The 12,892-nt window shown below is 34.9% G+C and overlaps 2 protein-coding genes across 3 annotated transcripts; both read right to left on the minus strand.

Annotated features, from left to right (window-relative positions):
- Positions 1-5,178: 5,178 nt before the first annotated feature.
- On the minus strand, positions 5,179-7,759 carry LOC149563577 (uncharacterized). Its single transcript, XM_089826779.1, has 2 exons — positions 7,055-7,759; positions 5,179-6,956 (listed from the first exon to the last, which is right to left on the minus strand). Exons 1-2 carry the CDS (start codon positions 7,334-7,336, stop codon positions 6,510-6,512), a joined length of 729 nt encoding a protein of 242 aa, XP_089682905.1. The 5' UTR covers positions 7,337-7,759; the 3' UTR covers positions 5,179-6,509.
- Positions 7,760-7,903: 144 nt separating this feature from the next.
- LOC149563578 (S-adenosylmethionine decarboxylase proenzyme 3-like) lies at positions 7,904-11,804 on the minus strand. 2 transcript variants are annotated; one of them, XM_089826778.1, is made up of 4 exons: positions 11,671-11,804; positions 11,512-11,587; positions 9,887-10,027; positions 7,904-9,646 (listed from the first exon to the last, which is right to left on the minus strand). In XM_089826778.1, the coding sequence occupies exon 4, from the start codon at positions 9,350-9,352 to the stop codon at positions 8,186-8,188; it is 1,167 nt and encodes a 388-aa protein (XP_089682904.1). In that variant the 5' UTR covers positions 9,353-9,646; positions 9,887-10,027; positions 11,512-11,587; positions 11,671-11,804; the 3' UTR covers positions 7,904-8,185. The 2 variants fall into 2 exon arrangements, with proteins under 2 accessions (XP_089682904.1, XP_089682903.1); XM_089826777.1 differs by having other exon boundaries at positions 11,512-11,677.
- Between the last annotated feature and the right edge of the window lie 1,088 nt (positions 11,805-12,892).

Raw genomic sequence — 12,892 nt, forward strand, 5'->3', positions numbered from 1 at the left:
TCGGGATTGATCTGAACAAATACTGTATCAAAGCATTCTACTCAGTGTCAAATTGTTAAGGAACAAAATTCTATTGTCAATTTTGTTTTACAAAATTCTATGTATATTTTCAGTTTCAAACTTTCAAATCAGTGAATCAAAAAGCTTTCGATAAATTTTTATATCTATATTGGATGAGTGTGTTTTCCATTTTGAAATGTGTTGATATTTGATAAGAGGATAATAACTTACTCTATTTTGTGCTGAAGGCTTTAGAAGTACAGTACTAAGACTTTGAAGTAGTAATTTGGGGCATTGGAAGGAGAAATCTTCCATGGTCTTTGGGATTGATCTGAACACGTATAGTATCAAAACATTCTACTCACTGTGTCAAATTGTTAAGGAACAAAATTCTATTGTTGATTTTGTTTTCCAGAATTCTGTGTAAACTTTCAGTTTCAAATCAGTGAATCAAAAAGCTTTTGATAATTTTTAATATCTATATTAGATAAGATGAGTATGTTTTCTATTTTGACATGTGTTGACATTTGATAAGAGGATAATAACTTACTCCATTTTGTTGCTGAAGGCTTTAGAAGTACAGTACTAAGGATCACCATTTATCTATATGATGGGTACGTTTGAGTCTTCTCTAATGTGTTATGTAATTATTTCTATGGCTTCAGGTCTTCCTTCTGCACTCTCTTGGGGAAAATATGGGCATTATATCATATGCAAAATTTCTCAGGTGACGATTCCTTTCTTAAAACTAGGTAAAGTAAGACTTCAGTCTATATTCTTCGGATTTGATCCACAGGGTCATCCGAATTCCATCTTGATGGGACCTCAGATAGCATCTATAAACAAGTGGGGTTAACTTAGGTATCCTATGAAGTTTAGTCTTAGGCTAGGCATTTCTTTTAAAGCCCTAATTAACATGTCACTTCCACAACATGTCACTTCCACATAGACCACGCAAGTGTCACGTGACACCATAAAATATGTTTCACAATACAAGTGGCATATCTAATCACTAAATGAATTTAATTGAATAACATATATCTGAATTACATTTATAAATAACATACAACAATAAAATTTTGAATCTAATCATGATTCAATTTCTATCATCAAAATGAATAGCTAAATACATATATAAATATATAATCAAAGCATATAAGATAGGTCCTAGTCCACATCATGAGTAAAATTAACATAAGGAAATCATCACATGGCATCAATAATATGAGTCACTATCAAATCAGTCATAAGAGTATCAAAATATTGAATCATAAGGTAACAAAATGTAAATGTTTCAATTGTCCTATGATGGGTTGGGGTGGGATGTCACATCCTCCCCACTAGGCATGAACTTCCTCTTAGAGTTCAACAAAAAGGTATGGTTATTGTGATGCATCCTCTCATAAAGTTGTGACCTCATCATAAAAATCCAACTAGACTCTAACCTAGTCCAGTTCTCTTCCTTGAAGCAGAAGCATCTATCAGGCTAAAATGTGAATGAGCTCCAAGGCTAGTTGTTTTTCCAACTCCATTTGCAAGGCATCCCAATATCTAAATGTGAAATTTATTATAAATATACTTCCACAATACAAAAACATGAAATACATTGTGGATGCATGACACGCTAGGTGGCAAGGCTAGACAATATGCAATTTATCCTATCCTCTCCAAAATCTCAAAAGGTCCAAAAAATGAGGTTCCAACTTAGATATTTTTTCTGAAATAGATCGAACTATTGTGTGGACACACTCTCAAGAAGACTCTAACTCCAATCATATAGTCTTTATCAACCCTCTTTGCATCTACATACTTATTTTGTCTATCCTAAGCCTCTCTAAGGTATTGTCTAATCAAGACTACATGTTGCTCCATATCCTTGACTAACTTAGGTCCAATAGATATTATGTCCTCGATCATATCCTACAAGGTATACCATATAATGCCTGATAGGGTGGCATACCTATAGATTAATTATGCATATTGTCATAGGCTAACTCAACAAGATGTGAGCACTCTTCCCACTTGACTTGATGGTCCATCACATACATATGCAACATATCCTCCAATATCTGATTAACCCTCTTTGTCTATCTACTTGTCGAAGGGTGGTATGTTGTACTAAAATTGATCCTAGTGCCCAATGTTTCCTGTAACTCTCTCCAAAATGAGGGTGCAAACAAGAAATATCTATCTAATATGATCTTATGAGAAATGTCATGGATTTTGACAATATCTTACAAGAACACCTATGCAACTCTTGGTGTTGTAAAGGTGGTATGAATAGGTGAGAAGTGCACAACTCTGGTCAACTTGTTGACCATCACCATAATAGCATTATGGTACTGAGAAGACATAGGGAGATCAACAATAAAGTCTATAGAAATAGTATCCCACTTCCACTTAGGTATCTCATGTATTGCAAGAGTCCACCTAGATTATTGTGATCCACCTTCACCCTCTAGCACTCTAGGCATCTAGCAATGATATTGGAAATATGCAATCTCATGCTTGGCCAATAGTACAACTATCTCAAATCTAGATGTAACTTCTTAACCCTGGGAGGCACTGCATAAGGTGTTTTATGTACCTCTAAAACCATGAACTCATGGAAGTCACCGGCAGAATGTATATAAATGTGCCCCCTATGATGTAATAATTCATTAGACTCCAATGAATAATCTAAAACTCTCCCCTCTACGGGTCTCTAAGATGAACTACTTGGAAAAACTCTACATAAAATCCATCCTCTACAAATGGTGCAAAATATGCTCTCTCAAATTTGTATTGATAGTCATAGATGAAAGCTCATGTTGACTCCTACTCAAGACATTTTCAACTATGTTCTCCTTTCCCTTGATTTAATAAGCATCAAAATCATACTCACATAAGAACTACATTCATCTCCTCTACCTAGCATTAAGGTTTGGCTATGTGAATATATACTGCAAGCTCTAATAATCTAAATGAAGGTCAAATTGGTGACTTAGAAGAAAGTGTTACCATCTCACCAAGGCATGAATTGTTACTAGGAACTCTAGGTCATGAGTAGAGCAATTAACCTTGTGAGTCTTTATCTTCATAGACACATAATCTATAGTTTAGTCATTCTACATAATGATTTCTCTTGTTGTAAATGAAGAGAGTAACTAAGAGGGGAGGGGTGAATCAGTTACCACAAAAATAATTCCCTCTCCCTAGATGTCAACTCAAAATTTTCACTGATAAAGCAATCATGTCCATCTTAGTTATAATGAAGTTAATGTTGTATCTTGGTTAACAAAGCGTTCTCATAAATATTAATATGCTTTAACCTTTAGTAACTTAGTTGCAAAAACATAAAGCATAAAGAAAATAACATGAACATAGATGACTCCAAGATTTAACATCGAAACCCAATTTGGGAAAACCACCATGCAACTAATCACAATAATTTTCACTCTTTTGAAATGAGCCATGTTAGGAGCCAATCCTATTAAAGGTTATAATACATACTATTAAGTACGACCTTGTTAGAGGAATTAGATCATCCTATTAGGAGTGGCCTAGTTAGAGGTTCTCAAACACTTCAATCTTGAAATGTCAACATGTTAAAGGATTTACAAAGTGAGTGTTAAGTCAACTATGTTAAGATATTTCATCACTGCTACAATGGTTAGAAGCTAACAATGATTTGACCTAATTTATGAAGCAACTTCCTTTGCAGATTCATATCTTTATTTTTGCTTGACCTCTGGATCCTTACTAATCAAAATATTCTTTGCAGATTATCTTGAACACACTTTCCTACTCTTCCTTGTCCTTCAATCACATATCCATTTTATTCCATGTATTATATTTACACATTATCCTCACTACTTTACTTTTCTTATATATCATTAGATTTGATAAGTTGGCTTGAATACCCTTTCAAATAATCATTAAACATCCAAATAGTCAGCCAGGGTAAACTTTAAGAAAGCCGCCTCCAAAAAAAGATATAAAATATTGGTGAATCTTTCATTATTTTGAAAAAACAAAATTATTTATATTGGCAAAACTCTCAATTTTTTATTCTAAATATGATTAATTTTGGCGATTATTTTTGAATTATAATTTTTTTTTGTATAAAATATTGACGAATCTCAATAATAATAGGAAGTTCATTAATCACCATGGAATATTAGAAATCAAAATTGAACATTTTTTTACCTTGTGGAATGTTATGAGAATCATTACATATACTTTAAATCAATAGTGAATAATAAATATTATTTCGATTACAATAGTTCGATCTATAATATATTACATCAACAGCTCTATTCTTCTTGGTTTATGACTTCTTAAATAGAAGTCTTGGAGTTCCTTTTCCCACTCAATTCATATTTTTCTTCCATTTCAATTTGCATGGATTAGGTAGGATTCATTGCATCTAACCCATATTTTGTTTCCTCTAGAAGATTCTTGAATAATCAATTAGAATTCACCCAAAAATGGCTTACATAGGATTTTGTGCCAACAAATCATCATCCTTATCCTCCAACTTGTTCAAAAAATTCAATATAACCACTAAGTTAGCTTGGATTTGGTGAATCTTCATTTTTTTGAAATAATGCAGCAGCTTGGCACTACTGAAATACTGGTGCTCGACACATACTGCGTTACTTGGCATCAACTATTTTTTTCCTGATGCTCGGCACTTAAAGATTACTCAGGACCAACTGAAAAAAATTCTTGATGCTCAACACTTAATCTTTACTCGACACTTGAAGATCACTCGGCACTAACTAAAAATGTCTGTTACTCGGCTTCTACTAAGAATTTTCTTAGCTTCAATTGATTTGCTTGGCTTCTTCTGATGATCAAGGTTAAAGCTTTGCAGTCAACTTTGTTACAACTCCTTTTTTAATATGTCTAAATTTGACCATCCTCTATATCTTTGAGTATGTTATCAATACACTACTTAACCATTGTCTTAGCTAATCCGTGCACTTCATTACAACATCATAACTCAACCTTTCCCTTAAGTGCTCTTGTTACATCTTGTTGATCAAATCCTCTTCATCAATCAACTAAGTGATAGTGCTTGAATCTTATAAGAAAGTATCATTCCTACAAATAAAAAGTTTGACATCAATGGAAAAACAATGATTGAAACATTTTTACAACAATCTCCCTCTTTGATCTTCAACAACAATGAGCTTTTCAATTAGATTTCCAGCAATCTCCCTTTTTGGCATTGATGAAAAACCAAGTTGATCAACCATCAGACTAAATTATTCAACCAAAACTAACAAGGTTGAAATTGTAAGTCAAAAGCCAAAAGTAAATTGTAACATGACATCTCCTCCTACTATTCTGATTGCTTCATTTTCAGCTTCTCCCTCTTTGTTTCTTTAGCCTTGTTCTTTGTCTTTCTCCCTTTGTATTCTTCATCTTCTATTGTTCTGATCAACTTTTGAAATCTTCATCTATCTTTATTTGTTCAGTTGTCTATATTCAATCTTTATCTAAATCTTTTATCTTCAACAATTGTTGATCAGTTGTTCACTTCTCCCTCTTTGACAACAATGCCAAAGACGTATTAGCATCTTTAATATGCAAATGTAGCTTTTACAAATTTAGTCAATCTCTCCCTCTGTCACCTTTCTTGTGACTGATTTGAATTTTTCAGCACTTCTATTACTTTAGGCATGGATCCCAAAGTAAACATCCTCTGCATCAATGTGTAAAATATTCAACATTTGGCTTATTTGATGCAGGGCATTCTTGCTTTTTCTTTAAGTAGCTTTAGCTAGAGGTATCACCCCTAACTTACCTCTAAGATACTCAAAAGCATCTTTAGGTATTGTTTTTGTGAAGATATCAACAATCTTTTCCTTTAAGCTAACATATTCCATCTTCACTTGTTTATCTTCTACTAACTTTCTAACATAGTGATACTTAATTGCAATATGCTTAGTTTTAGCATGTATTACTGGATTCTTTGATATATTCATAGCACTTGTATTATCACAATAAAGTGTCTCAGGCTCAATTACCTCTTCCTTCATACCTTTCAGCAAATGTTTGATTCACACAATATTAGTGCAGTTTATAGCAACTGCCACATATTAAGCTTCAGCAATAGACTATGAGGTGCAGCTTTATTTTTTGCTTTTCCATGTAATCAACCTCTTTCCTAAGAAATGTGCTCCTCCACTGGTACTTTTTCTATCATCAATGTTACCTCTCAAATCTACATCAGTATAAGCTCTCAGTTCAAATTTCTCCTTCTCCTTCTTTTTGTAGTACAAACCAAAGTCATTAGTTCCTTTCAGGTATCTCAATCTTCTCTTTACTGCCATTAAGTGGTTTTCTCTTGGATTGGCAGAAAATCTAGCCACTATTCCAGCAGCTAGTGCAATGTCTAGTCTACTATGTACAACATATTGCAGCTTTCCAATCATTGACCTATGTACAATGTCTCTTCAGGACCACTTGTAAAAGTAGAGCCTCTGTGCTCTTCCTTCTCCTTCTTGAAACTCTTTTAATCACTTCATAGATTTGACACTTCTACAGCAACATAGAAATTTAATAGATGAAATGTAGTAATAATCTACCGATCGCCGCCGTTGGGTGGAGACATCCATCCATACCCATTTTCCTTCGCCCAATTCGGAAATGAAATCACCTTGTGGTGTAAAGCAGCCTGAGTCGAGATCTTCAGAATCAGCGTCAGGCGGGATGATAGAGAGGCGTAAGTCGGGATGATCAGAATCTATAATAAAACATATCAGAGTGGCATCGGCAATGGCCGACCTCTCTGGCAGGCTCAATTCTAAGCGCTCGCCCCAGAGGTCTACCACACCAGCGTAGTCAAGAACAGAGACATTTGGCATATTTTGAAAGAAGTTTTTCAGCATATTTTGAAAGAAGTTTTTCAGCAAACCCACATCACACACTGCCCTGCTGCATATCATCACTTCGCTTGGCCACGTCTGTACATTGTTTGCAGAAAGCAGAGGTAACACAAAATTAAAATGATTCATGAGAATGAAAAACTATAAATAATTCTAATTCAACTATTTTTAAATACCTGTATGTTACTGACGAATGGTTCCACCGCTGATATGTCGTTTGCTACGACATCCAGCGACTGCAATTTCTCAGAGTGCTCTAAGCTGACTATACCCGGTGCATTCCAGCGGGTATGTACTCTCAACTTGTTCAACCTTGTCAATCCTTCCAGACCTTCTATTTTCTCCAATTTGTAGCAGTTTTCCAATTGAAATTCTTCAAGAGAAGTAATTTCTGAAAGATTTGGAAGCGATTCCAATTCTAAGCAGTCACTTATAATAAGCTTCTTCAGTGATCTCATTTTGTTTATAAAGTTTGTGAATTTATTAAGTTTATGAAATCTGATAATGAAAAACAATCGTAATTTTGGTGGAAATGCCCACTGCTACTACCCAATTTAGATCTAGACTGGTTGCAGCTGTTCCCTCGTTTAATTGGAAACAAAATGAATCAGGAAAAATAAAAAGATTAAACCACAGATAACTCAATTCATGTTTTTGATATATACAGTTTGACTCACTACAGGCACCGCAATCGTTATCAATGTATGAATCGTCTTGGCTTGGCTCTTATTACTTCAATGGCAAAGATTAGTTACAATTCATACCTTACAATTCTGATATATTCTAATATATTACTACAATTCCACCAAAAGAAATGTCTCCATCTCAAACTTGATTCAGTGTTTATATACAGCTACATCGTGTAATTCTGCAAATTTAGCAAAATAAGATCTTACATTTAATAAATGAAAATCACAATGTATGAAGAAGAAAAAAATGGATCTGCACTCTACTTTAAATCAAAGGAAATAGCGTACATACAACATAAAAACAAATTAAAACTAAGCAAGACTGATAAAATGATATTCCCGCAGTAATGCTCCATATATATTCAAAACTGAGAATATCGCATCAATCTACAATAGAAGAATAATATATCGAATATATGATGATCGTTTAACACAAAACTGCAAACCCTCCCCCAACCTGGTGAACCATAAACTGCAAAATATGACAACATAACGATCCAGCTACTACTAATTAAAAATCTAAATCAATGAAGAAGATGCATGATACTAGATGCCATATAAAAAGACAAACGATTACATCCCATACTCGTTCTTTCATTAAGAATGCATCTCAGATTTTCAACCGTCACTTCCATCACTTTCCTCTTCCCATGAGTGCTGGGATAAAGTAGTCCTGGGAGATTGCTCAGATGCGTCCCAATTTTCCTTCGTTTCAATCGTAAACAATCTTTCCTCTTCCCAGGAAAGCAAAGGCAAGGTAATCCTATGAGGTTCCTTAGAACTGCTCCTGTAAGTCACATAGCCCGTTTTACTGCCCCCCGTAAGCTCTACTACACTTGTCATGTCACAGAAATACCCCTGAGGAGGCCTATCAAAGTGAGTCCATGATGATTGCCCAACGGGAGCAGTAACGTGAAGAGCAACAGAAAATACCTCTGGCTTGAAACAGAATAAAACTCTGTCAACCAGTTGCTTGAGTTCAACATCTTGGGGACCATAACCCATTGCTTCAAAGCTTGCATAACTAAACCCATCCTCGGGGGTTACATGAATTGTAGAAACAGCATCCCTTTCAATTGCATTCATGGAGTATCCACAGGGGTCAAACTCAAAGTCACAAATACTAGAGCCAGGTAGAATATCACAAATCCCTGAATTCAGAGTCATTTCACCTGCTGATTTATTATTGCTCTTGTAAAATAGAGAAGCTCGCTCACGATCCAGCTGTGTCATGCATATCTCTAGAGTAAATACAGGGTCGGAGCTTACATTAGCTGAGAGATCATCTTCACAAGCGGAATAGACATGCCAGTTATAATTCTTTTCTGAATCTCCCATAACATATGCTTTTCCACCAGAACCAAGCATTCCAAAATACTTCTCCAGATATGCTATTTCCTCAGCAAAGCTACGATGAGGAAAAGATTGTGCTCCAGCAAAGATAAAAGTCCCTCTATTATACTTCACAGCCTTTACAGAGAGAGACAAACCGCTTGCAGCACACAAGATTTTAGGGATTGAAAGTAGCAGCTTTGTGGTTCCACAAGTCTTCAGAACTATCTTGAATGGGTAGATAAACATGCTTGATTCTGAGAGAACATAGGAATCAAGATGTTCATTTGACAGCTCAGATACAATGGTGCACTCAGCCAGCTTCAGAATTTCATCTAGTTGAGGACGAGTGAGGGCTCTCAGACCCCTGTCCCCGGGATCAGCAAGGAATAGAGTTTGAGAAAAGTGGATCTCAAGTCTTTTTTCGAATCCTTCAAATCCAATTGCGGACATTGTAGGAGGAACACAATCTCCACAAGACGCGACGATTGTGAATTATATTAAAAACTGCTGTTCTTACTATTGCCTTTGCAGGGAAGATAGGATTTGATGACACAGTTGTAACGGAAAACTTTCAAAGCATTGGGGGAGAATTTGCAAGTACACAAAACTGAGGAGCTTATCTACCAGCCGTGCAGGTAAACGACAAACCAGATCCCAGCGTTCGAAACTATTGAAATTAACAAATTAGCCTACTTCTACAGTAAAGCAGCTGCAGTAGAAATATCAGGATGGCTTTCGCACGCACTGCAGTAAGAAACAGGTGAAATAGACATATATTAATATGCGAAAAAACAAACATGCAAAGACCGACTATAACACAATTAGTCATTTTCAATTTCCATCAAATCGCAGCTTCTCCCTATACTATTCTGGACACTTCCATCAAATTGTAGCTTCTCCCTAAACTATTCTGGACACAAACGTGACAAGGAGGAATCCCCTCTATTTCCTAAAATAACAAACACCATGAATGCAGATACTTACGTTTGAGTATGCAGCAGAGCGGAAGATGTCGATGCCACCGTGAGGTCGAACGTCTTCAATCTTGTAGCCTAAGGGAGCTTCGTACTGGGGATAATTACTACTGGACTCCTCGACTTTGGACTCCATCACAACATTCAGCCTCTATGTAATAATGAAAAACTTGTCAGAATCAGGAAAAAATGAATTGAAAATTTGAAGAATTGAGCATTTACAGGGAGAACCCAAACACGGCCACAGAAACCCATGCTATATAGAAATAAACGAGATGACAAAAGCATCCCATAGACTATTTAGCTTTATAGAGGTTATTAACAACCTCCAGAATAAGATTCAAGATGACAATAGCAGTAGTGTAATCAATCATCAGTTTTCAGCCAAAATAAGACAATACAATCTCTTCAAAAGCTTAAAAATTTAAATTGAATTGTACATACATTCAAAATTAAACAAAAACGCAACCCTCCTAAACTACATTAAAAAACAAATTAGACTGTAATTATGCACAAAGATTAATATAATCAAAACCTGGCTGTTTAGCTTCCATAAGTTCTTAAAAAATCCCCGATCACCCACAGACGAAAGGAAATAATCAATCTTCCGTTACCACGACAATACAATCTCTTCAAAAGCTTAAAAATTTTAATTGAATTGTACATACATTCATCCAGACAGTGATGATAATAGTTGTAATTAAATTTGACAGCCATCTATCAAAAGTTTAAATCTTATTATTATAGCACATAAAATATTTGTTTGAATTATAATATTCGAAGATATAAATCATTCAATTTTTTAAGAAATTAAAATAAAAAGAAAACTAAATAAATAGAGATAAAGGAAATATAAATGATTTTAGATGTAGTAAATTATTCGAAGATATAAACCATTCATTTTTTAAGAAATTAAAATAAAAAGAAAACTAAATAAATAGAGATAAAGGAAATATAAATGATTTTAGATGTAGTAAATTAAATTATAATTATTTTGTAGTAGAATATTTCTTTAGATATATTTATTTAAGATATCTAGACTATAGTACTAAACTCAATCGTCAGTTGCTATCCAAAATAAAACAAAAACGCAACTCTCCTAAACTACATTGAAAAACAAATTAGACTGTAATAATGCACAAAGATAAATATAATCAAAACCTGGCTGTTTAGCTTCCATAAGTTTTAAAAAAATCCCCAATCACCCACAGACGAAAGGAAATAATCAATCTTCCGTTACCAACCAAACCCATCAAAATTAAATTCAACTTTTACAAATTAAATTAAATTGCACAAAAATATATCAAAATCCTTCCAAAAGTTATTGAAAACCTTCACTTATCCATAAAGTAGTTTTCTAAAACAATAGAATAAATTATAGTAGTGGTATAATCAATCGTTAGTCACCAACCAAATAAACAATAAGAAACCCCTCGACACTGAATTAAAAACCTAAAAATTGATTTAAATAGCATAGATAAAACCCTTTATGGAAATAAAACACAGCACAACAATTATCAGGGAACACCGACGCCAATGCTCACTGCCGGAAAAAAATCTCAGGAAAAATGCAACTCGATTGGAAAAAACAAATATTGAAAAAAAGAAGAAGATAAAAAGTATCGAAACCCTTACCTTAATTAAATACTGGACAACTGTATCAGCAAACGCCGCCCAATCCGCGCCGCCAGAAGACGAAAATAAACAATATCTGCAACTCGATCGAAAAATAACTCTGTTACAATCAAACTTCCACACAATACAACCCTGGAAATCAAAATCTTCTCAGATCACCTTCTATAATCGAAGTGCTTGCGGGAAGCAGCTATTTAAAGGCCAGAAGCGGGTTTTCCTTTATCCCCCCCACCAGATTTGTACGCACCTCAACATCCCCACTAAACTTAGGGACCCTCCAAAAGTCGTTAAATACCTCTCACCGCAATTTTCCGCCACGTGGATTTAGCTCTCACCGCAAATTATTGCCACGTTATTTACCTCTCACCGCAAGCTCACGCCACGTGTATTTACCTTTGTTTTCTTAAAAGCAAATCGAAATTAGACCGTACTTAATGCCCTAATTAGCTGGCCTCATATATGTCTTTGCGAAGTTCGATGTGGCCAAATATGTGCCTTTCGTTGGCTTGGCCACACGTTTAGGTTTTTTCTTTGGAGCCACATTTCTATTGGTTAAGTACATATTTTACGAGCTGGACAGAATCTCTTTCCACCTAGGCTATCCTAGGAGAAGACAACGTTCATTAGGTATGGTGATTAGGACTTTATGGACTACATCGCTCTCATAAACCATCCTAACTTTTCTACAGATCTTGTTGCCCCCCATCCTAATTAATGTAATTAAAAGAGCCTATAATTGTCATTGTCACATGGGACGGACGTGTGGATTAATTATGAGTTGGCTCCACTAAGAGGACTCTCCCTCTAATTTCATAATGGTATATAGGGGAGAGGACCTACTAGTTGAACGGGTTTCAATTGTTGTGATAGTAATTGTTCACTTAATGTCTAATTTTTTTGAAAAAATTGTACCAATACTTGTGACTTTAAAGTTGTTAGTACAATGATGATTACTCAAAATTGAATGAAAATGTACCTTTTGTTTTAAAAAGTAACCAATGATGTGATGTCACATCAACTGTTCAACTATGGGTATCCTTTATGCGCTATTATTGGTCTGACTTTTTTTTTGGCCTGTTTTGGACAACTTGGCAAAAAGCATGCTGATGTGGCATCATAACAGGTGACGTTGACTTGAAACTTTAGTTATAAGTAAGTGACTCGCCAAGTAAGCTACTGTAAAAAACTGGGAACGATTTGAAATTTTTACGTAAGGTTTTGATAAGCGTGAAGTTAGGGTGTTCAACTACTGGGTCCTCTCCCCTATATATGGGGAAAAGGAGATGATTGATATTCTAATAATAACGATAAAAGATTTTTTTTGAGATAAGTTGAAGTGAACATGTGGCATTCCATAAATAAATAGAATTCATAAGAGGTT

This window comes from Cupressus sempervirens, chromosome 4, assembly GCF_028749045.1.
Source record: "Cupressus sempervirens isolate cs-2001-9-10 chromosome 4, ASM2874904v1, whole genome shotgun sequence".
Classification (NCBI taxonomy): Eukaryota; Viridiplantae; Streptophyta; class Pinopsida; order Cupressales; family Cupressaceae; genus Cupressus; species Cupressus sempervirens.